We start from the raw sequence: 26,070 nt of genomic DNA on the forward strand, positions 1-26,070 counted from the left end.
AGGGGAAAGAGGCAGAGGGAGAGAGAATCTCATGCAGCTCCATTCTCAGTACAGAGCCCCAAGCAGAGCCCGATTCCACAACCCCAGGATCATGACCTGAGCTGAAATTAAGAGTCAGTCATTCAACTGACGGAGCCACCCAGGCACATCCTGACAGGTGTGATGTGGTATCTCCTTGTAGTTTTGATTTGCATTTCCCTGATGATGAGTTAATGTTGAACATCTTTTCAGGGGTCTATTAGCCATCTGTAGGTATTCTTTGAAGAAGTATCGGTCATCTATCCATTTTTTAATTGGATTGCTTTTTAGTACTGAGTTGTGTAAGTTCTTTATATACTTTGGATATATATACTGATGAGTTTGAATTTGCCTTGAATTTTCAAACTACAGAAATAAATGTCTGGAAGTGGGTGTGGCTTGCTAACACACTTAGAATCATAAATATGTCAGGGGCACCCGGGTGGCTCAGTCAGTTGAGTGTCCAACCCTTGATTTCAGCTCAGGTCATGATCCCAGGGTTGTGGGATTGAGCATCATGTTGATCTTAAACTCCTGCTTAGGATATTCCCACCCCCACTACCTGCCCCTCACTTGCACCCTCTCTCAAAAAAAAAAAAAATCTCTAAAAAAAAAGATTATCTATTAAGGAGTAAACTCTATGTTAAATTTGTAAAATGCACAAACCAACAATGTTTATTAACAGGGAAGTTGTTGGTTTTTTTTTGAGACAGAGACAGCAGGGGAGCAGGGGAGAGTCTGAAGCCGGCTCCAGGCTCTGAGCTGTCAGCACAGAGCCCGACGTGGGGCTTGAACCCATGAACCGTGAGATCATGACCTGAGTCAAAGCCAGACACTTAACCAACTGAGCCACCCAGGTGCCCCTAAACTGGGAAGTTTTAATTCTTGACTTACATGATCATATGATAATGGCTTTAGCAAAGCTTTAAATAAAATGCTGCTAAGTACCAAGAACAGGCAACTCAAACTTTCAGGGAAGGCTTCCTTGTCCTTTGAGGTCAACAGATGAATAAAAGTTTAGGCAGAAGATGGCATTCCATACAAAAGAGAGAATGGCATGTTCAAAGTCATGGAATGTAATAGGAAAAATTTTATTAAAAAAATTTTTTAATGTTATTAATTTTTAAAATTTTTGTAGTTTTTTTATTTTTGAGAGAGGGGGGAGAGAGAGAGAGAGAGAGAGAGAGAGAGAGAGAGAGAGAGAGAGAGAGAGAATGAATGGGGGAGGGGCAGAGAGAAGGAGATACAGAATCTGAAACAGGCTCCAGGCTCTGAGCTTTGAGCAGAGTCCGATGCCAGGCTCAAACCCACTAACTGCGAGATCATGACCTGAGCTGAAGTCAGGTGCTTAACCGACTGAGCCACTTGGGCGCCCCAAAGAAAAAATTTAAAAAATCAGTATCACTGAAGGTGGCAGGCAAGATAAAAACAGTGCTATTGCAAGTAAAGGTGGAATTGTCTAAATGTTAATCTTCTTAATAGGAATTTAAAATTTGGCGTCATTTCCTGTACTAGATGTTCTCAGTGCTTAGGATCCATGTTGTTTCATAGCAGATTTTTTAAAAGACCTATTTCCCCCTCCGCCCATTCATCCGAAGAAATGAAACACAAAGAGCTCATAATGACACATCTCAGATTCTTCCTGCTCAGAGGCAGGGCTGGACTGAAACCCAAATCCAGGGTTTTCTCCACTATTGCCAGCAGAATTCCACCAGTGCTCCTCACCCGCCTACAGCTTCAGCGAGAGAGGACCAGGGGAAATGGTGTAGTTGCTTTCGTGAAGACTGAAAGCCTCCTGCATTAATGTACTGCTTTGTCTTCTCCAGATGCTGCTACCAAGGGTCTTCTCTGCCACATGCCTTATTTTTCTTGAACAAGAAAGAGCACTTTTGTTCTGGTTCCAACAGCTTCTCTCACACTATTCTCTAATAAAAACAGGCTGCCGTAAGAATCCCAAGTCCCGACCAAAAGTGATCACAACTAAATTGGAAACAGATACGCTCTGAATGCAGGAACACTGTATTTATTAGATCAGTAATTCATTTTTAGCAATACAGTACAGAATAGATCACAATGCTGGTTACAAACATACTTAGTATGGTTCATTGGTTACAAATGGTGGCACTACAAGTCTGTGTTAAGGATGATATGAAAGGTCATTCTGACACAATGAAGAATTGTCTTAAAAAATCTATTAATGACCCTAGATATTTCTATAGAAATTACTGTGGCACTATTCGTGGGGATTTTCATGTAAAGAATTGTTAGTAATTTGTTTCATTAAGAGCTTTTGAGTCTACTAAACTAAAATCCCCTGTTGCTTAATAAAGTATAAAAATAGTACTGACTTGGTAATATTTAATAAAATGTAGCATTCATTCACATCATAAAAGTAGAACTAAATTGAAAAGTTTTAGTTACCGTGGCAACATAGCTTTCCATAAAAGGAATATACAGAAATGAGTAATGTTACACAAATGGTACCTGCAAGTTATTTAGTGATCCAACACTTAACTTGTGCACCACAAACCAGGTTTGCTAGATATCTATATATAGCATATATTTTTAATCTTAAATTTTACTTTTGAAAAAAATGTGCACTTCAACAAACTCACTAAGGCCACTCATGCTATAGATACCTAGGATTGCAATTAAAGAATAGTATTATTTAATAACTCCTAAAGCACATTCCTTCAGATCACCAACAGGGTAAAACCAGTTTTCTGCCTAACACATTCCTGAGATTTGTGGACAATACAACTACTAGTGTTCAAGCTGGATAGTAATCCAAATGTCAGGTTAAAAAATTTTTCTTTTTCCTAGCAAGAACTGAGGTCCTCCAAAGCCAAGAGGTGAAGTATATACATTAATTTTTAAAACAAAAATAAACTTCTTAAAAAAGTCTATACTTATATAAATAAGTATTTTTCCAGTAGTAACTCTGCCATCCAGAAAAGGAACAGTTTGCAAGCAACAAGGCTACAAATTCTGGGGAAAAAATAAAACCAAGTGGCAGTTAAGAATACCTGCTACTAAGCAAACTGCTGTTTCAGTTCATAAAGTACAGCCAGAAGCTTCAGCTGTGTTTTCGGGGTGTTTACTGTTCAGCGTTCTGTTTGCATGTAAGGAGCTGCCAAGCGGCACTCCATTATTGATAAGATTGCAGCCTCGGGACTTAATTTTCACAACATTGTGAACTCTTCCCAAACAGGCTGGGAACATAGGCCTTTGTCAAATCCTTTATTTTCACCAACAAGCACACACTGCACAAACGTTACTAGAAAGCTGTGGAGAGTTTGTTTTTAACCATGCAGCAACAGAGCTCTGAGGACAACAGAGGCCCTAAAGCTTTGGGCAAAGTCAGCTTTGGGAACCCTTACACACGCTGTTCTAAAAAACCCAATCCGTTCTGTTACACTGGATGCTGGAGTGACCGACCGCCTGCAGCACACGAGTGTCTGCAGAGCCCCCGATGCGCCCAACTTGAATAGCACCAAACTTTAGGAGAAGACTGGGTAAGACAGAAGAAATGAAAGTCAGGGAAGAATGAGACCAAAGGCCCTTTATTATTTTGCTGAACTTTCAGAAAAACCTATAAGTTTGTTTAGGCTTCCTTACACCCAAGCCCACTCTATGTGAAAAGCTTGTGCAAGTTATTGGTTTTATTGAGGTAAATTTTATTTTCTTTCTTTGAGATTCTTTTTAACCCCATAAATCATGGTGACATTCACCTCTCTAACTTACCCTAAACATCCCTAGGAAAAGGATAAATCCCACACTTAAAATCAGTACGGTATTATTCTTCATTAGAACCAGAATTAACAACATATTGTTAGATCATTAACAAACTGGCAATCTCTTTCCTCAACCTACAGTGTTTGCATTAAGTCAAACAGATTTACAGAAAACTACATTAAAGGTGTGGTAATAAAGGGACACTATCAACTTTTTTTTAGAAAAACTGGCTGCCACTTCACATTATTACCCTGTGATCTTAGTTAGGCTTCTAAATGTCATGTTGCTTTGCCACTGAATGTGAGCTAAGCTAAGCTCAAACTGAATTATGAGAGGATGAGGCCTTAAATCATCTGCTTGATTTTATCACAGGAAATGCTGTATGTGCACAAAACCAAAAAATACAGATTAAACAAAAGAACTTCATATGGAAACGGAAGTTTCAAAGTATTTATTGAAAAACAATTTACCATGACATTCCTATACCACAAACATACCACAGGACTCTAATAACCAACAAAAGTATACAAAGCCTATCCTGAAAATATCTTTGGAGGCATTAAATATACAGGCCCATGAGGATGGAGCTGAGTAACTTAAAACTAGCAGTCCTTGGCCACAGACTATTTGGTGATTAACAAAGAGGCGCCTCTTGGCACCAGACGGCAACGAGCTGGGGGCGCCAGTGCGCCCATGTGCTCCTTTCAAAATTAGAAAGAAAATAATTCAACTTGAGGAATGAATCCGGGCTTTGAAATCATAGTTAAAATCCTAGGGTCCGGGTTTGTTTCACCTCTTAGGTACCTCCCCCCAGTCAATCCCTTCCTGGGGACTTAAAAACACTGGCTCATAACTAACAAGACCATAAATAATAATTTTAAACAAGGTTCGATTTGGGAAATTAAAAAAAGTGTTTAAAATCAAATTCATCTGAAATCTCCAATTAATTTTTCTGTACTCAATGTGGCAGACAGTTTAGATTTCTTCCCCCCTCCAACCCCAATGTGCATTATTAGAAGACCAAAACTCAACATACATTCACTCATCCAGGAACTACTCCAAGCATTAGCCAAGAGCAACATCTCTAACAGCCAAGTCATGAACCCCTGAAAATAGGGGGGGAAACCCGTGATTCTTAACTACAGAGGCACCCAACAGGCCACTATAATAAGAACTAAGATAACAGCAAAAGACCTTTTGTTTCTTGAGTCACTACATGTCACAACTTCCCAAATTTGAATATTAATTACCTCAACATTAAATAACCCAACTGGGTTAAAATTTTACAAATTAAAACCCAACAGGAAGACAAGTTAGTGAAATAGATACATAATTAGGAGATCTTTACATTTGAGTCTTGAATTTCAAATAAAATGACCCAGCTGTATTATTATTACCAAAAAAAAAAAAAAAAAAAACAACAACCAAAAAAACAACCTTCAGAAGAATCGCTTCTTTTGGGCATTCATTTTTCCATGAATCCCCACAAACCATACAGTGACCTAAAATTTTCACTGAGACATGAGCTATTATTTCACGACTCTTAGCCAATATCCTTATTAATTGCTCTGATTATTAGGGTAACATTTAAAATGAGGGTTTGGCTGCGGCAGGTATTTCTACACTTGCTTATGGCACTGCCATCTGTGCGTACTGACAAAAGATATGCCACTGAAATTGCCAAATTTCCAAGTCTGGTATCTAATTACATGAATATAAGTTTTGCATTATTACTTTTCATTATTTATCTAAATGAAACATTCTACTGATAAAAGTATATGCAGGGGCTAAAATAATAACCTAAAGCCTCTGGTCCAAATAACCCCTTTCCACATCAGGCTGGTCCTTTTTAGGTCTTCCTGGTCCTGTCAGCAAATGCTTTCAGAGCATCTTGCATTGTTGTACCAAAAAACCCCCAAACAACCAAAGGATTAATAAAAGTGCTGGTCTGTCAGCTTTTCTAGGACTTACAGATCAACACTGGTCCAGTTCAAATGAATCTGACAGTCCTTCCCTCGTAAGAGAGCTCTGGAGTGGTTGCATCCACTTCTCCGGGTAAGGTGGCCACACCTAAGTCAGGATGTCCCTCTTCTGTCAGCACTGTATTAACTTTTCCATACTGCATAGAAAGATTTTCCCCATAAAATTTCTTTACAATACAGTATTGAATACCTCCACAAGGAAGAATTATGTTAAAAAGTTGTTAAAATCATCCTTACGTAATAAGAATGCAACTCTTTTAAACTCTTAAATAGTTTTATTTAGGGGTTCTTTTCAGGCTTTCTGCAAAATGAATTATTTTTTTAAATGAAAAAAAAAAAAAAGATTTCTGTTGTTTGTTCTACTAGGTTGAAAATATGGGCCAGACTACTTACACATGCGGTACATGCTGAATATAACTGAATATATGCTTATTCCTACGGACACTCTGCAAGATAGGGGTCACCCAAAAAGGGTCAATGGACTGGACCAGTGTTTCAATGCAAATTCCAGCCCCAAAAAACAACATGGTTTTGATTTCACAGTATGAATTCCCCGGAATCTGGGAAAAGGTAAATTAGTTAACTGAGGTGCTCCCTCAGCAGCTCGGTCCCTCCACATTCTGAGAAATCAGGAAGGACTGTACCACTTCCTCAGTGGACTGGGGGCTGGTATTGACGTCTTCAAGAGCATCGGTCACTGAATACTGACGATCTCGCAATCGGTTCCAGTTAGACAGAACGTTGTGATATTCAAAGACTTTCTCATAATTTCCAATGGAGTTGTAAAGTTTAATGAGACCTCGGTAGTCATATTCTAGTCCACTGTAGCCTTCACCAAACAGTTTCTTCCCTGAAAGTAACACACACACACACACACACACACACACACACACACACACAAGAAGAAGAAAAAAAAGAAAGCTCAAATAATGAAGCAATAAGAGGTTCTTAAAAGACAACACAAGTTCAATTCTTTAAATAAGGTGGCTTGGTTTTTTCCTTAGGATAAATGAGAAACTAATGAGACTGGGTACCCAGAGACAAGATAAATATATTCGGTTACATTAGAATTAGGAACTTCTATTCTTTAAAAGGCACCATTTAGAAACAGGCAACAGAGTGAGAGTTATCTACCTACAACACATGTAACAAAGGGCTTGCTGCATTCACAGTATATAAAGACTTTCTATAAACAAATAAGGAATGACAATTCAATATAAAAATAGGGAAAAAAAATTTTTAAGTAACCTCTACCCCCATGTAGGGCTCAAACTAGTGACCCTGAGATCCAGAGTTACATGCTCTACTGACTGAACCATCCAAGCACCCCAAAAACAGGGAAGAATTTTAACAGGCACTTTAGATGATGGCCACAGGACCTTGAACAGCCCTGAAATGGAAACAATCCAAATGTTCTGAATACCCATTAACGGCAGAATGGATAAATAATGATACACTAATCCAATAAAACATTATATAGCACTGAAAATTAATAAGCCACAGTTTAATGGAATAATGCAGATGTATTTCACATCTCATGTTCACCAAAAGAAACCAGACACATAAAAATATACATTGTATGATTCTACTTTATCAAATTCAGGTAAACCTGATCTTTGATGTTAAAGTCAGGAGAAGGGAGGTGCAGGGAGCAGTGATTACACAAATAAGTTTAGAATAACTGCTTTTGCCTATCCTTGACACTCTGCCTAAACTGTTATATTTCTTACTACGGCTTCGACATAATAAAATCACCTTTAGCAAAATGTTTCAGATGATCTTTGAGTGGCTTCTGGACACCCTTAGCAGTTCTAAAATCACTGAAGTCTTCGTAATTATACTTCCCCACCCAATATCTAAGACATGTTGATTTCTAATCAGTTGACTAAGAAAATTTTAAAATAACCTACCAATTGCTATAGATCGCAAATAAAGTTTCTCAGCATTTTCATACTGATTCATGTCATAATTGTATAAAGAGGCCAGATGTCCCACTGAAAGGGCTACTTCATAATCTTCTTGACCAAGAAGTTGCTCTTTAATCTGAATCGCTTTGATGTGCATTTCTTCAGCTTCCTGAAAAATAATGAAGCTGTATTAGCCATTAGATTATATTCGTTCTTATGTTAGTAATTCTTGCCCAATGAGCAAGATTATTCTAAACGCCAAAGACATGGATGGCATAAAGATAATCAGATCAGAGAACATACTATGTTAAACCAAAGGTTGCCTATGTGAAGCATTAGTGGTTTGGGAAGTTATGCACACACGTGATGACAGTAATAGTGTCCTATGCCAAAAAGGATGAGAAAGCTTGTCCGGATAATAAAAAATTGTTAGAAGAAATTACCATTAAAATCTTTTAAAATGAAAATTATTTGTTAGCATGTTCCCAAATTTAATTGAACCTTATTAAGAAACCCTATACTATAGTATATTCATTTACTTAGGAGTACACGTAGTTAAGAATTTATAATCCAAAATTCTAAGAGAGAACCAATTAAGTAAATGTTTACCATTCTAATTATATAATACCTGTAGAATCAGATATTTCTTGTAAACCAGCCAGATGCACCGCTAACGGCTATGTTTTAAGTCTAACTATAATAACCATAATAGCTTTTATGGTTTTTGATATATTTATTTTTCCCTGGTCTGGATTTTGAATTTTACTTACATTTTGACTCTGTTGTTTTATACTAGCTATTTTCTCAATTCTTTCATGCAATAAAGTAGAAGTAAAATAAACGTACACTCTGTTATTTAAAAGCAATTTTTAATGTTTATTGATATTTGAGAGACAGAGAGAGACAGAGTATGAGTAGGGGAGGGTCAGAGAGAGAGGGAGACAGAATCTGAAGCAGGCTCCAGACTCCAAGCTGTCAGGACACAGCCTGACGCAGGGCTTGAACTTATGAGCCTTGAGATCATGATCTGAGCCAAAGTTGGATGCTTAACTGACTGAGCCACCCAGGAGCCCCAATAAATGTACACTTCAATAGTTAAGATTACTTAAGATGTATTATTTAAGGTTTGTTATTTAAGACTGGACTTTATTACCTAAAATTTTATTTAGTAAGAGAAAAATACAGTAACACAGGCTTCTACCTTAAATTTTCTCATTGACTGGTAAAGTCTTCCAAGGTTTCCATAGTGTTTTGCAGTCTGTACATTAAATTCCCCAAAAGCTTTTTTAGCTAGTTGGAGTGAAGACAGGTGTAAATCATGAGCTTCCTGAAGCAGCCTCTGTTCAGTTTCTTTATTATGACAGTCAATTGCAATCTCTTCTAAAATAAGAGCTGATTAAGAAAGCAATAAAATTAGCATAAATAAAACCATCTATTAAAGCTAATCAGAGCATATGATTTCAATAAATGTTTGTGGTATGGTTTAGAACTAGGAAAGATAAAAATATTCCACCTTAATGAAAAAACATACTTTGGGGGGGTCATTCTATTTTGCATAGTATAATGAATTTCAAATTTAAGAAAAACAATGGTACACATCAAGTATTTTGCAGCATTAATTTCTGCTTTACTAGAGTATTATATTTTGCTGATATAAATTTCTTATGTTAAGCAATCTAAGACAAGAAGGAAAAGGCAAAATTTTTAAAGTTATGAAACTGTGTCAAAGAGTACCTAAGTACTGTTGAACATTCTGAAACCAAACTTTATAAAATATAACCTTTAACCAAATACGACTCAAAGAACTGGTTTCCTTCTACTAAATCAGGCAAGAAGACAGTGCCACTCAAAGTCACATATGAGACTTTCAAATTCCATTTAAAGTCTTAAAAATACATATTCTTTTATGAGGTAATTTTATTTCTAGGAAAATTGTCCACATGCACAAATGGAAAAGGTGGTTAGTTTCATTGTAGCATTAAAAATTTTTTTAATGTTTATTTTTGAAAGAGACAGACAGACAGACACTATGTAAGCCGGGGAAGGGCAGAGAGAGACAGGGACACAGAATCTGAAGCAGGTTCCAGGCTCTGAGTTGTCAGCATAGAATCCCAGAGTGGGGCATGAACTCACGAACCGTGAGATCATGAGCAAGCGAAAGTCGGATGCTTAGTTGACTGAACCACTGAGGTACTCCCACTGTATCATTTTTAAAGAACAAAAGATTAAAAACAATATAAAGGTCAAATAATAGAGGTGAAGTTAAAAACATTAGAAAAGAATATATATCCACATGTACTGCAATGAAAACATGTTCACAATGTATAAAGGGAAAAAGTATAATATAACTTAAAAAGTTCATTCATTTCATTATTTGGAGAAAAATAGTGTAAAAAATATTCACCAAAATGGTGAATCTGGATTGGTGGGATTTCAAGTGACTTAATTTATTATTTTTTCTTTTCTCTAACTTTTAATTTTTACATCAAATATGTATTACTTAAAAATGCAAACCTAGAGAGAAAAAAGAACCAGTTCCAGAATTAAGGTAAAACTTCTCCAATATACATGGCATTACACGAGTGACCTAATCATGCTGGCAAAATAAATGCTTTAAATGAAAGGGATTTGGTAGTGATTAGAAGAAAAGTGAGAATAAGAAGAGAAAAGAGTCAGGGCACCTGGTGGCTCAGTAGGTTAAGTGTTGAACTGCCGCTCAGGTCATCATCTCATGGCTAGTGAGTTTGAGCCCTGTGTCGGGCTCTGTGCTGACAGCTCAGAGCCTGGAGCCTGCTTTGGCTTCTGTCTCCTTCTCTCTCTCTCTCTGCCCCCACCCCCCCACCGCAAAAATAAATCAACATTAAAAAAAAAATAAAAGAGAAGAAAGTGGTATTTAATAAGAGTCCTGCAACATTAAGGGTAACCTGATATAAAGCTGAGTTTCAAAATCCTGCACTATAAAGCTTAGGTATGTAAAAACTCATCGTCAGTCTGCTATCCATGTTACTGTGTAATCATGTGCTATTCTTTCATCCTCCTCTCAAATGAAATGAATGAAGGCATGACAGAGCGGAAAAGGAGGGGGGAGGGGGAGGGAGGGAAGGAGGAAGGAAAAAGAGACGAAGATATTCTGGTTTATTAACAATATCATATAAGTTACGAACCACTGGAAATGCTTAAGTAGAGCTGTAGGGAGACACATTAAATCAGTGACCTGGCTATATGCGGATATAGTCCACTCTTATGCTACTACCCAAGTAGATAAACAGCCTTGTTTTATACCATATATCATTAAAAAAATATGAGACTAGACATCTATTACCATTGAGAGCAAAAGAAATCTAAAACACACACACACACACACACACACACACACACACACACATTTATTGGAGACAAATTGCAAAGAGTACCTTTCACTCTCTTTGAAGAAGCCAAAAGAAGATGATCTTCAGGTAGAATGTGGGTAATGATACCAATAGCTCTTTCTGCATGAAATCTGCAATACAGACAGATATATTCTGGCATTTTTTAGTTATAAATAATTACAACACAATTTTCAAATCACAATTTATAATATAATACTGATGGAATTTCTAAAACTGTCTGTGGTAATACTGGTTTTTGTACACACAGGCATCACAGTTTTCTGAACATGCAAAAGCATGCTCTCGTGTAGGATCTTGCACTTGCTTCACTGTCTCTCTGGAATACTCTGCCCCTGAATACCCACCCATGGCTCACTCTTCAATAAAAAGCCTTTCCAGACAAGCCTGTACAAAAGTCCTAAAAATTTTTTACTATAGCTCTTTACTTAGTTTATTTTATTCTTCTTCATATAGCATGTATTCTCATCTGATGTGTCTGGTTTATGGCCCCTCTACCAAATGGAAGGTAAGTTATCTGCCTATTTTATCTACCAGATAATTCCAAGTCTTCTATCCCCATCTGCCAGGTATTAATTGTCATATCTGTCTTTCAATTCACCAATCGTCTCTTTTTGTTGTGTCCGACGTGCTGTTTAACTTGTCTGAGTTTTAATGTCAATGACTATTTTCTAATTCTAGCTGTTACATTTCATTTTTTTTGAATAGCTCTTATTGAACTATGATTCATACCATCCGATTCACCCATTAAAATGTACAAATCCAGTGGTTTTTAGTATATTCACAGTTGTGCACTCATCCCTACAAGCAACTTCAGAACATTTTCATGACCCTAATAAGAAACTCTGACATGGGGTGCCTGGTGGGGTGGGGGGCAGGGCACCTGGGTGGCTCAGTTGGTTAAGCATCTGACTCCTGACTTCAGCTCAGGTCACGATCTCACGGTTCACGAGACTGAAGCCTGTAGAGGACTGTGCACTGACCGCACAGAGGCTGCTTGGGATTCTCTCTCTTCCTCTCTCTGTGCCCCTCCTCGACTCATGTGCCGCACATGTGCATTCTCTCAAAATAAATAAACATTAAAAAAGCAAAACCAAAAAAAGTTTCTTTTTTAAGGTTTTATTTTTTTAATTTCTTTAATTTCTTTTATTTTTTATTTTTTTTAATAGTTTATAATCAAATTGGTTTCCATACAACACCCAGTGCTCTTCCCCACAAGTGCCCTCCTCCATCACTACCACCTCCCCACCCCCTTCAACCCTCGGTTCATTTTCTCTCTTGACTTTCTTCCAACCCTATCAGTCCTAGGCAACCACCAATTTACTTTCTGTCTCTTACAGATATGCCTATTCTGAACATCTCATATAAATGGAATCATACAATATGTGGTCCTTTGTGACTGGCTTTTCAATTAACAAAATGTTTTCAAGGTTCATTCAGGTTGTAGCATCTATCAATTGTTTTATTTTAAAATCTGCCCTTTTTTCACCTTTTTGGGCCCTCCAAAATATTACTGATTCCTTCTTTTACATCAGGGTCACCAAATTTATTCTGTAAAGGGCCAGATAATAAATATTTTAGGTCTTGTGGGGCCATATGCTCTGTGCCCACTACTCAGAATTCTCCTGATGTGACATGAAAGCCACAGACAATATACGCGTGAAAGAGTACTGCTATCTTCCAATAAAACTATTTGCCCCATAGACCATAGTTTGCTAACCCATTTTATATATTTAATCACTTAAGAATATTTACTTTATAATATCAACGAAAAAATTTTGTTAGCTGATACTGTTTGGGTTAGAGTCCTGTTCATTGTATCTGCTGATTCCCACTAATAGAAGAAATGTTTCCCTAGTTTATTTTGAAATATATATTTTTTAAGCTTATTTATTTTGAGAGAGAGTGACAAAGAGAGAGTTACGGAGAATCCCAAGCAGCTCCATGCTGTCAGGATGGAGCCTGATGCAAACTCACAAACTGTGAGATCATGACCCGAGCCGAAATCAAGATAGATCTTAAGTGACTGAGCCATCCAGGCACCCCTACTTTGAAATATTTTTATGGTGAGTTGTTCTTAGTGTAAAGCTAGATCTATGGAAAATCTGTATGATTCTGGCTGAGAATTAATCATTTCCAAGAGCTTTACATTCTCTCCCAAAAGGCATTTTAGGAGAACTAGCAGTCCTAACGTGCTTTTTAAATGTTTTCCTCAGTTTGTGTTTCTTGAATGCATGACAGTTCAAAATTCTGCTGTGAGCTCCTTTTTTGTTCAACTGAGAGCCCAACCTAAGATGAACAAGTTTCCTTGTCCTCTTTCTTGCCAATGGGACATTTTTTCCCTCCCAATCTACCCTTTTTTTCCCGGTGGGTGCAACCTTGATCTTGGCCTGATAGGAGTGTGTCAGTTCTAACTCACAGCTTCCTGTGGGTTAAATGCCTCTTGAATCCAGGACTGTTGTCAAACCAAGGGCACAGAAACTTCTAAGCTTTCTCATCACCCCAGGGCAGTTATACCAAGTTCATGTCCACCCTATTGGATTTTAGTCCATGACTGGCCCTTGGGGATTTCCTCTCTCTCCTTTTTAAGCTCAGTTACGCATTTAAAAAGATGATTGTTATTTTTTATTCAGTATTTCTGCATGTTTTGAGCAAAATGTTTCTAAGTCTGTCATTTAGACAGAGCTACTAGATTATTAAAAGCATTCAAAAGATAAGCCATTTTCTACATGAAGATATAGAAGTCCCAAATTAAACTGCATAAAATCTAAGTGAATGGCTTAAAAATTGGTACAATTTTGGATGACTTCAAGAACATTTTAGGCATCTTGTTAAGACACATAAAGGATTAGGAAAAATAAAACAACAACAGCATTTAATCTCTCAGTGAAAAGGAACGTGAAACTTACAGTGCATTGTCAAATTTCCCAGAGCTGTACTGGTGAACGTAAGAAGAATAAGCCAAGTCTTCATGAGCTGTTGCTACATGGATATTTTTGCCACCAAACACTGACTGCCGAATGTCAAGGGCTGCCTGAAACAGTGATGAAAGTAACACTATAAATGCTCAGAAAACACTACGCAGTAATATTAAGCATTTTAGTAATTTAAATTTATATTCTATACACAATCTCATCAGTTTTGAAGCAAAAGTCCTGCTGTATTTAAATCACAAGAGAAGGGAAAAAAAAATCACTTATAAGGCCGGATTTTCGGAAGACTGAATCTAACTTAAATGGCAATGGCGTCATAATAAAAATCATTCATATGTCCAGACATCACATCAGTGTTTTTCTCTATGTTCTTCAAAAGCAAACTATAAAATCAAGAATGCCTTGTCTAGAGTGATGGCATAACACATTTACCTCAGAATGACTAATATAAGACCTAAAAGAATTGTTATTACCTCTCGATGCCATTACGAATGCAAGGAGAACTACACTGACAGTACAGAATCGACAACGAAGACATGTCAACCACATGGGCAAAATGGAAACGCACTCTTAAAAACGAGCCCACAAGCCAACAATTCTTCTCCTGGACAGTTCTCTTTAACTCCCAAAACACTTCTTTTAATCCTTCCAGATACCACTCAGTACAATGATTTACCATATTCGAGGAGACGCTCAGAAAGAGCTGTTTTTAGAAAGCAGGTTATATATCACAAACAAATACAGGTCAGCAAGTCAATTCAGTTTAAAGAAAAAAGTGTAACTGTTAACATACCTGATAAATTGCAACAGACTGACAGATGTTATCTACATTGAGTAAGTAGAATCCATAATCTAACAGTGTATCAGAGTATTTTGGGTGTTTGGATCCAAAATGATCCCTATAAAAAGATATAAAACTATTAGGATAGAAAGCAAAGAGAGACCATTTGAAATGATATTTTTATTAACAATCACCTACCGTGCCAGATACACTGCATGTTTAATTAGCTGTTCTGCCTTCTTAAATTCACGTTTTACAACACAAGCCTAAGGATAAAGTGAAAGATTGTTAAATAATTCTCAAATGGTTAATTAGAGTGCTAAAATAAGTACATATTATATAGTCAGACTATATTGGTCAAAAGAAAAAAAGCATCTTCAAACATACATAAAAGTGTTCTATTTGTAATTTCTTCTCTTCCAAGTACTTGAAAATTCTATTACAAACAGATCTGTACATCTTCTGGGAAATTATAAAGTTAAAAATTTTGACAGTCATGCCCAATATAAACCTGTTATAACAAAGTTACCTTACAAAGCTGGTATACTCCCATTCTTCCAGATTACATAATAAGTAAGTGGGGGGAGGGTTCAATATAGTATTTTCTAAGCGGCTTTTATTTATTTCAGTTCTAGAGTGTCTTAAGTACCTTGTAATTTTCATCTGTTAATTTAAAAATGCACAGAATTTCAAGTTTTCTTATTCTTAAAATATTTTGATTCATAAAATAGCCAATAGTTCTCAAACTATAAATATTATCTGCATACAGAAATATAAATCTTGCACATATATGAAGTTTACTTATTTATTTTGAGAGAGGGAGAGAGAGGGAGAGGGACAGGGACAGGGACAGGGAGGGAAGATGAGCAGGGGAGGAGCAGAAAGAGGATCCCAGGCAGGTTCTGCGACGCCAGCTCAGAGCCCAGTGCGGGGAACTCACGAGCCACGAGATCATGACCTGAGCCAAAACCAAGAGTAGATACTTAATCGAATGAGCCACCTAGACACTTCTAAATCTTGTGCATATTAAATTGTCTTAACATTAATTGTATATCCAATGTTTTAAATTAATTAAAAATATCCCTCTTACTTGTCTAAAATGACTTATTTAACAAGTTTCACAAAAGTCTTAGACTCTTCTAAATTATAACTTTAGAATCTTTCTTCTAACTGAAATTTCCATAATTAAAACCAACCAAAATGGAATATTCAAAGTTGAAAAACCTCTGTGTAGAAAGAATACAATTAAAAGTACATCAATGCTTTAAAATTTAAGTGCACCAAAACAGTAATTTTAAAATATTAATAAATGGCTTCAAAGAGTTAATGCATTTATTTGTAGATTAAGAAGAAACGAAAGGAAACACATCAAGCAAGTACTACTAAGCAGGTCAAGTACAGAAAGCTGTGACACTGTGATACTACCACTCAAAGATTTAAAATACTAGGCTAGTCTTGAGAAGAAAACTGACCGAAGTCCGTACAATTGCGGCCTAAGGAATTCAGGTTGCTGGAAAGACTAAGAGAAACAAAAGCAAACTTGAGGCACCTGCAGTTAAGCATCTGACTCCGGCTGAGGTCACATCTCACGGCTTCTGAGTTTGAGCCCCATGTCTGGCTCGGCGCTCACAGCACAAAGCCAGTTTCGGATTCTCTCCCTCTCTTTCTCTGCCCCTCCCCCTCTCATGTTCTCATTCTCTCTCTCTCTCTCTCTCAAAAATAAACATAAAAGAAAAAGAAGAAAAGCAAACTCAAGTTAGAATAGCACCAAAATAATGTTTCAATCTGTACTTCAGTGAGTTGTATTATCAAAATGAATTTTTTCCATGGGTTTCCTGGATATAGGAAAATTAGCTCAATTCTATACATAGCATAATTTTAGACACCAGATTTCTAAAAGTGAGCACAGAAACTTAGAAACTAGACCTTGTTGGTCCATGGAGTACATAAAACCTAACTTGTTAGTAACAAGTTACTTAAAACAAATTTAAAGCTTGCTAAATCCTATAATTCATTAGTAATTTTAACATTATACTCACCTTAGAAGCTTGTCTTAAAACATCCACCACAACTTTGACTGGTAAGCCCACTGTGATTTCTTTCATTGCCTCAATGCACCATTTATAAGCCTAAAAAATATTTACAGAACAAAAACTGATGAATCAAATTGACAGTATTTAATGAAATGATTATGTATCTCTCTCCTAAGCTTTCAAGTACCTGAATAAGAACACACACACAAGTATTGTTCACTTAAAGTATTTTAAGTGAGAAGTGTGTTTAGGAACACAAAGTAATTTACACTTAAAATTTTCTGAGACTAAGTTTTCTTGAAAGTGTAAGTTAGTTAATTTCTCTCTGAATAAGTGACATGGAAGAAACCAGAGGCAGCTTCTCTCTTGTCCACAAGCCTTTGCAGATCCTGTTCCCTCTGCCTTGTATACACTCCCCTTTCCTTAAGTTAACCAGGTTAGTTAAGTTAAACCCACCTAACTTGTCTTTCAGGCTACAGAATAGGCTTCCTATACTTTCTTTTCCTAAGGTAATGGTTATTATTTTCTATCTTAATTACCTGTTTAGTTGAGCGCTTACTTCGTAAGAGCTACTGTCCTAAACACTTTATGTGTATTAACACATTTAACTGACACAACAGCCCTATGAGATGCAAACTATTATGGGAAAATGAGGTGCAGAGAAGTTTAATGCCAGGCAACGTGCTAACGCCTAGGTATCTACTGGGAAATAAAACATATGTCCCAGTGCTCAGTGGAAGAAAAGATTCCCTTTGCAAGCTTCCTTCTCTTCCACTCCACCTAAAAGATTCAGAAGAAATTTTTATATAAAAATGAAATGTATGCGATTAAGGCCAAAAAAACCTGTTTGTTAAGACACTGAATAAGTACATGTTGTTCCAGAGCAGTAAGTTAAAATCCTTCAAACTGTAGTGGACTGTAATGCTCCTTTAAAATACTTATTGCTCCTGGGGTGCCTGGGTGGCTCAGTCAGTTAAGTGTCTCACTCTTGGTTTCGGCTCAGGTCATCTCATGGTTTGTGAGTTCGAGCTCTACATCAGGCTCCGCGCTGACAGCATGAAGCCTGCCTGGGAATCTCTCTCCCCTTCTCTCTGCCACTCATCAGCTCTGTCTCTTAAAATAAATAAACTTAAAAAAATTAAAACATTTACTGCTCCTCTTTGGGGAAGGATATAGTTCCCTTCTACTTTTTAAAGATGATCACGGTCATCTGATTTCCTTTGGCTAGCTGGAAAACTAATTAAAATATGAGAAGTGTCATTTCTGGGAAAAAACTCTAAGAGTAAATAATACTTCCTCATGATATTTTTGCCTCTGCTCTAAGGTTTGTAATGTTCTAGTTAGAGGATGCTCACCACATGGTATTGATCAAAATATAAACAGAATGTTAAACAGAGCCATAAGCATCCCAACAAGATGCAGCATGAGCAAGAAACACTTATTTTTCCATGTCACTGCTATTTTGGGGCTTATATTACCTCAGCATAGTTGAGGCCATGCTAATATCAAAATATGATGATAATTTGGGGCGCCTGGGTGGCTCAGTTGGTTAAGCATCCAACTTCGGCTCAGGTCATGATCTCGTGGTTTGTGGGTTCGAGCCCAGCGTTGGGCTCTGTGCTGACAGCTAGCTCAAGAGCCTGAAGTCTGTCTTCGGATTTTGTATTTCCCTCTCTCTCTGACCCTCCCCTGCTTGCTCTGTCTCTCAAAAATAAAAATTAAAAAATTAGGGGTGCCTGGGTGACTCAGTCGGTTAAGCATCTGGCTTCAGCTCAGGTCATGATCTCATGGTTCATAGGTTTGAGCTCTGCATCAGGCTCTGTGCTGACAGCTAGCTCAGAGCCTGGAGCCTGCTTCTGATTCTGTGTTTCCCTCTCTCTCTGACACTCCCCTGCCTCGCACTGTCTCTCTCTGTCTCTCAAAAATAAATAAAAAACATTAAAAAAAATTTTTTAATTAAAAAATTAAAAAAATATGTTAATTCATTAAACTATACCCTCAGTATTTGCATACTTTTCTGTAGTTATCAACGACAAACTTACCTATATTTAAAAGAATAAGCTATCTGGGGTGCCTGGCTGGCTCAGTTGGTAGAGCATGTGACTCTTGATTTTGGGGTGATGAGTTCAAGCCCCACACTGGCCACAGAGCTTACTTAAAAAAAAAAAAACTACCAAAATTCTTCAAGAAACATGTATAGCTTTAAACATTCCTCATGAATGTGCTGAGCGTTGCAAAGATTATGAATAGATAACAGTATAACTTCCTAATCTAAATGTAGACAGAAAATAACTGCCAATTAAACAGTAACTGCCTAGTAAAGAAAGTGGAAACTGATAAATAAAATGCATTTTTGTTCCACTGAATATACTGAATATACTGGTGGGTCTGGACATAGTAAGATATTGGTGGAACTGGGTATGAAGCAAAGAATGGCAAGCACCTGAAGAACTTAGAAGTGGGTATCTCTTTTTGTTTCTTAATTTCTAAAAAATGTCTACTCATTTTTTTAAGAGAGGGAGAGACGGAAAGTGAGAGAAGCAGAAAGAGAGGGAGGCACAGAATCTGAAGCCAGCCAGCCTCAGGCTCTGAGCTATCAGCATAGAGCCTGGCATTGTGTTTGAACTCATGAACCGTGAAATCATGACCTGAGTCCATGCTGGATGCTTAACCAACTGAGTCACCCAGGCGCCCCGTCTTCTTTTTTTTTTTTTTTTTAAGTAGGCTTCATGCCCAGCTTGCAACACATTCATGACCCTGAGATCAAGACCTGAGCTGAGGGGGTGCCTGGGTGGCTTAGTTGGTTAAGCATCAGACTCCTGATTTTGGCTGACTGAGGTCATGATCTCAGGGTGGGTGAGATGGAGCCCTATGTTGGCCTCTGGGCTAGGCATGCAGCCTGCTTGGGATTCTCTTTCTCCCCCTCTCTGGCCCTCCCCCACTTGTAGGAGCACATGTGCACATACACTCTCTCTCTCTCAAAATAAATAAACTTAAAAAAATAAAAAATAAAGACCTGAGCTGAGATCATGAGTTGGATGCTTAACCAAATGAGCCACCTGGGTGCCCCTGAACGTAGGCATTTCTAATACTCTAACTGTTGTTAGAGATCTCTCTCTCATTTCCAGTAAAGTCTGCTATCTACACAAAGGCCTTCTGTGAATGGGGTTCTTTGTTCTTGGTGGGTGAAAAGAAAAGAAAACTGCCAAGTTCTATATCTGGGTTGAGAAGCTATGGAACAATCATTATACACAAGGGGCAGCAAAACAATCTATCAACGGAAGAGGATTCATCATCAAATGTAACCAGGAAAACATATAACCCCCTGAAGAAATTGCAGTCATGTTGATAAAGGCTTTAGATTTTTACAGGTGGGTTTGAGGTCTTCTTGCATGGATACAAAGAGCATCATCCTGTATACTGCTGTATAATCCTATATAATACATCACTGTATAATCATTCTAGAATTTTCTAGCTTTATCTCTAATTGTAATTTTCCTTCATGGAAAATATGGAAGATTTAATGGGGCAAAAATCAACATAGGAGAATTATAAAACATGAAAGCTAAATGACAGCTATGTGGCAGCATAAAATAATAATGATATCCTTCCATAAATAAAGCAACCAAGTAAAGGACACGGATCACTTCTCAACTACACAGTCCTCAGCACTGAAGCATTAATGTAATAATAAAGAGGCAGAAGAAAAGGTATCTTTCTTATAAGGCTGAGGAAGGAGAAAAACAATGCAATAAGGTATAATAAATGAAATCTAGCTTCCCCTATAAATGAGTGCCTTCAAGTTATGAGAATTCACCCAGAGCTGCACATCCAATAAAAAAGCATCTATTACAGGTTCATTTGACAGAGCATGCCCATCAAAATAATTTAGATAGCGATAATATTTGGTCAAATTTTTTTAAAAAGGCCATAAATCATACTAAATCATACATGTGTATGTTTAAAATACACCTCCCAGAGTACTCTTTTTGTCTCATTTTAAATACTCCATTACAAATGTGTACTGCTTTAAGTAAATCTGTAATGTAAAAATATGATTAAGACAAATACAAGACTATGATTTATCCTTTAAAAATTTTTATTCTTTTTATTTTTTAAAGAAATTTTATTTTTTTAGGTAATCTCTACACCCAACGTGGCACTCAACCTCACAATCCTGAGATCAAGAGTTGTATGCTCTACCAACTGAGCCAGCCAGCCACCCCCATCCTTATTTTTACTCTGAAGTATAGCTGATATGCAATATTAGAGTGGCTTCAGGTTATAATGTGATTTGGCAATTTTATGCATTATTATATGTTTACAATAAGTGTAGTTCCATCTGTCACCATTAATTATTACAGTATTACTGACTACAGTCCCATGACTTATTTATTTTGTAACTGGATGGTTTGTACCTCTTAATATCCTTCACCTATTTTGCCACACACGCCCCCCCATAACTACTAGTTTGTTCTTTTTTGTTTATCTCTTTTGATTTTATCCTGTTTATAGCCACTTGCTGATCACAATGAAATGCACTTCAAAACACTCACCTCATCATAGTGACTTTTTGCAAACAGTAGTGCACACAGTTCTCCATACAGTGCAGCTTTGTTTGCTTGCTGGCCATGTTTTGAGAGTTTATCCATATATGTCTGAGCTAACTTAAACGTTTCTTCACCCAAGTGATACTTGCAGTTTCCATTTCGCACATGAAGCAACCTGCAAAAGCAGAAATAACATTCCTCTATTTTTGGCATTTCTGGCAGGGTCCTCTCACAGATCACTACTTCGCACTACTCAAATGAGTTAAGGAAACTAGATGCAAGAAGTACAGAGCATTGGAAATAACTGTCTGGCCCAAATCACGACGGACTAAAGCACACAGAGAGTTGCCTCTTCCCAGAGAACTATCCATGATTAATCTCACCCAACTCTGATTCTTTTTCTTCTTTATTTTGCATACTTTGTGCACTCAGTATGTGCTACATCTAACCCTTAACTCTTTTTGTTCCAAATCCAAAAGTAATGCAGTCTCATTATAAAAAAAAATTGGAAAACAATGAAAAACTAAGATCAACATGAAATACTATTACCTATCATTACTTTCCATTCTTTTTCGTCTAGTTTATTTGTGCAATACTTTATCTCACGTAACTTCATAAATGCTCATTTTTCCAGTAAGGTAAGTTGACTGAAAATAGTGGTATTGTCACCTATTTCTTTTATAACCTTTATCTTCTATGGTGGAAAAATACAGAGTTCTTACACAAAGTAACTGAAAATCCATGTACTCTATCTAACGATATGTAAAAGCAGCAAAATGAATTAGGTCAGACTGTGATACCAACAGACTATACATCTGTACAGACTGTGCAGGACAGATCGGTGGGGACCTGACATATTATTTATGTATCTGGTACAATGCTAGCTAGAATTTTATGTCCATGTATCATGCCACTACAATATTCTGAAACTGCTCAGTTCTGAGAGGGAACGAGGGTATAAAAATCATTTAAAAGGAACCAAGTACGGAGAATCTGGGAAGGATTCTTCAGGAATATTAAAAAAGATATTTATTTTTTCTATCTACACCAAAAATGAAAGAAAGATCAATGACCCACAATGGGAAACATCTAACAATCTTCTAATCTCTATCATTTCTTTGTACAGTTAGCGAAAACAGACGGAATAATTTCAAATGAACCAAAAATAACTCAATAAGGTGGTAAATACTATACAAAGCCAGTGTGCATCCTTCTGACATTCTCTATACAGTTACCTACTTTTAGGAAGGACTAAAAACTCTTAAGCAAAATAATATTACTAAGGTTAACCAAAATTCTGAATTTTTTGTAACACCAAATTTCAACTTAAAGCAGAAATAAGTATAGTAATTTTCAGGCTTTTGTATAATGGTGAATTGAATGGATTTATATTTTTAAGCAGAAATGTAAAAGAAAAAAAATGCATGTTTTGGTATACATTTCAAATAAAATTTTTTTTAATGTTTTATTTTTTGAGAGAAAGAGAGAAGATGAGTGGGGAAGGGACAGAGAGGGAGAACAGAGGATCTGAAGCAGGCTTCAGGCTCTGTGCTGACAGCAGAGAGCCCAACACAGGGCTCAAACCCACGGAATGCAAGATTATGACCCAAGTGAAGTCAGACACTTAATTAACTGAGTCACCCATGCACTCTGGTATACAGAAAATTTTTAATGCTAAAGTAAGTGTACTGCTTTAGAACAAAGAGAGAATGTCACTTAACTGCCAAATTGCTGATCTAATGGCCAAAGAGTTTGCAATCATCTCTGTCACAATGGAAACCACACACAGGAAAATAGAACTGAAATCTAGTAAAAGATTACTAGAAAAAGAAATATGGTAGTTCAGATGATAAAGTTTTTTTTTTAATTTTTTTTTTTTTATTTATTTTTGATACTGAGAGAGACAGAGCATGAGAGGGGGAGGGGCAGAGAGAGAAGGAGACACAGAACTGGAAGCAGGCTCCAGGCTCTGAGCTAGCTGTCAGCACAGAGCCCGATGCGGGGCTCGAACCCACGACCGTGAGATCTGACCTGAGCTGAAGCCGGAGGCTTAACCGACTGAGCCACCCAGGCACCCCCAGATGATAAAGTTTTGAGAGACTCTTATAGTCAATTATCGACTGAACACCTATTATGTGTCAGTCATTTTTCTAAGTGAAAGGGATAGAGTGGTAAGAAAGACCCTAAGAAGTTTAACTCTAGGGGGAAGAGTATAGGATAGGTAGACAAACACACCAAAAAGTAGGACTTTCATTAAAAAAATAAATGCACGGTGCCTGGGTGGCTCAGTCAGTCAGACATCCAATTCTTGATTTCAGCTCAGGTCATGATCTCAAGGTTCTAAGAGTTCATTCAAGCCTTGCATCAGACTCTCTGGTTAGGATTCCCTCTCTCCCTCTCTCTGCTTTTCTCCCTCAAAATAAAAAAATAAACTTAAAAAAATATAAATGGTATGAATCTTTTTTTTATGTTCTTTATTTATTTTTGAGAGACAGAGAGAGACAATGGGAACAGGAGAGGGTCAGAGAGAGAGGGAGACACAGAATCCGAAGCAAGCTCCAGGCTCTGAGCTAGCTGTCAGCAGAGAGCCTGACGCAGGGCTCGAACCCACGAATGTGAGATCATGACCTGAGCCGAAGCCGGACGCTTAACTGACTGAGCCACCCAGGCGCCCCTAAATGGTATGAATCTTATAAAAATAGGGTAATACTTTCAGGAGCTTCTTTTTTAAGATTTTATTTTTGGGGCATCTGGGTGGTTCAATCAGTTAAGTAACCAACTCCTGATTTCATTTCAGATCATGATTCCACGGTCATGGGATTGAGCCTACTTTCAGCATGGAGCCTGCCTGAGATTCTCTCTCAGTTTCTACCCTGCCACCTCTCTCCTCTCCCCGCTCTCTCTCTCTCAAATTAAAAAAAAATACATATATTAAGAAATCTCTACACACCTAGGTGTCTGGGAAGCTCAGTTGGTTGGGGATCTGATTTCAGCACAGGTCATGATCTCGTAGTTCGTGAGTTCGAGCCTCATGTCGGGCTCTACTTGGAATTCTCTCTCCTTCTATCTCTGCCCCTTCCCTGCTCTCTCACACACACACACACACACACACACACACACACACACACACACTCTCTCTCTCTCTCTCTCTCTCTCTCTCTCTCTCTCTCTCAAGATCAAACAAAACAAGAAATCTCCACATCCAATGTGGGGCTCCAACTCACAACCCTAAGATCAAGAGTCATGCTCTACTGACTGAGCCCAGCCAGGTGCCCCATGATTAGAACTTAAAGGAGGGTAGATAGGGAAGAATTCTCTTGAGAAGGTAACATCTGAGTTGACACCTAAATGATGAAGAAACAATCAAGTGAAGGTCTGTGAGGCAGCATGTTTCAAACAGAAGGAATAACAAGTGCAGGCCCTGAGAAAGAGAAAAATATATCTGGCATAATCAAAGAACAGACAGGAGCTCAACATGTCTGAGGTATTATGAATAAAGGATTATGTAAAAAGAGATGAGAAAGCAAGGGTGTCTGGGTGGCTCAGCTGGCTAAGTGTCCAACTCGATCTCAGCTCAGGTCATATCTCAGTTTGAAAGATCAAGCCCTGAGTGGGACTCTGTGCTGAAAGCGTGGAGGCTGCTTAGCATTCTCTTTCCCCTTTCTCTCTGCCCCTCCTGCTCTCTCTCTCTCTCTCTCCCCCACCCCTCAGAATAAACAAAAAAAGAGAGGGGGGCGTCTGGGTGGCTCAGTCAATTGAGCGTCCAACTTTGGCTCAGATCATGACTTCACGGTCCATGGGTTTGAGCCCCATTTTAGGATCTGTGCTGACAGATCAGAGCCTAGAGCCTTCTTTGGATTCTGTGTCTCTCTGCCCCTCCCCTGGCTCATGCTTTGTCTCTGTCAAAAATAAATAAAACATTATAAATTTTAAAAAAGAGAGAGAATAAAAAAGCAGAGATTAAAAAGATTTAATAGGTCCTTGCTGGGTCAGGGTAAGGAGTTTGGGCTGTAATAGTGAGATCTGATTTATACTCTAGAATAACGTTAATAGAATTTCTTGAAATGTCCTATCTCTGCTCTGCTGAATCTGGTAGCCACCAGCCACAAGTGTCTACTGAGTATCTGAAATGTGCCCAATGTGACTGAGGACTGATTTTTAACTTTAATTAATTTAAACAAGTCATATATGATTAATGACTACATACTGGACAGTGCAACTCTAGAAAGACTGTTCTGGCTACAGTGTGGAAGATGGATTATAATAAAGCCAAGAGTGAAAGCAAGAAAACCAGGATGGAAGGTATTATATAATAGTCAGGGGGGAAAAAAAGGACCTGGAGAAAAAAGGGTAAATATTAGAGATACAGAGCTGGTAGTTATCCAAATGGTTCAGAGGAAAAGGTTAAACTCAAGCATAGGGTGTAAATTTACAGAATGAAAAGCACACTATTCACCTCTCATTTCTACAGTACTAAAAATTGCATTTCCAACAAGATTCACTGTAGATATTCCCCCTAAAAATAAATTTCTAGAAATGATGGGGTTGCAAACTAAATATTTTAAGCCAGAAATGCACAGCTTGATTATATTCTCCAGTTCCTGCTGGATGCCTATTGAAACAAAAGGGCAAATTAAACATATGGACACACTTCAGGGTCGGTATGTCCATCTGGGCTGACATGGAGCAGGATGCAGGATCCAAGAAACCTTCAGATCCAACTGAGGATCTAATTTTGCCTCAAT

The 26,070-nt window shown here is 37.6% G+C and overlaps 1 protein-coding gene across 1 annotated transcript in view; it reads right to left on the reverse strand.

The window, feature by feature from the left end:
* Positions 1 to 2,021: 2,021 nt before the first annotated feature.
* APPBP2 (amyloid beta precursor protein binding protein 2) overlaps positions 2,022 to 26,070 on the reverse strand; it is a 49,322-nt gene continuing 25,273 nt past the window's right edge. The window contains exons 5-13 of the mRNA XM_029927697.1: positions 21,332 to 21,500; positions 16,782 to 16,871; positions 14,941 to 15,008; positions 14,755 to 14,860; positions 13,938 to 14,062; positions 11,056 to 11,141; positions 8,844 to 9,034; positions 7,646 to 7,811; positions 2,022 to 6,585 (exon numbers count right to left, since the gene is read on the reverse strand). Of these exons, the coding sequence (XP_029783557.1) occupies positions 6,332 to 6,585; positions 7,646 to 7,811; positions 8,844 to 9,034; positions 11,056 to 11,141; positions 13,938 to 14,062; positions 14,755 to 14,860; positions 14,941 to 15,008; positions 16,782 to 16,871; positions 21,332 to 21,500 (1,255 nt within the window). The 3' untranslated portion in view covers positions 2,022 to 6,331. The remainder of the gene's footprint in view (positions 6,586 to 7,645; positions 7,812 to 8,843; positions 9,035 to 11,055; positions 11,142 to 13,937; positions 14,063 to 14,754; positions 14,861 to 14,940; positions 15,009 to 16,781; positions 16,872 to 21,331; positions 21,501 to 26,070) is intronic.

Source organism: Suricata suricatta, chromosome 17 (assembly GCF_006229205.1).
Source record: "Suricata suricatta isolate VVHF042 chromosome 17, meerkat_22Aug2017_6uvM2_HiC, whole genome shotgun sequence".
Classification (NCBI taxonomy): Eukaryota; Metazoa; Chordata; class Mammalia; order Carnivora; family Herpestidae; genus Suricata; species Suricata suricatta.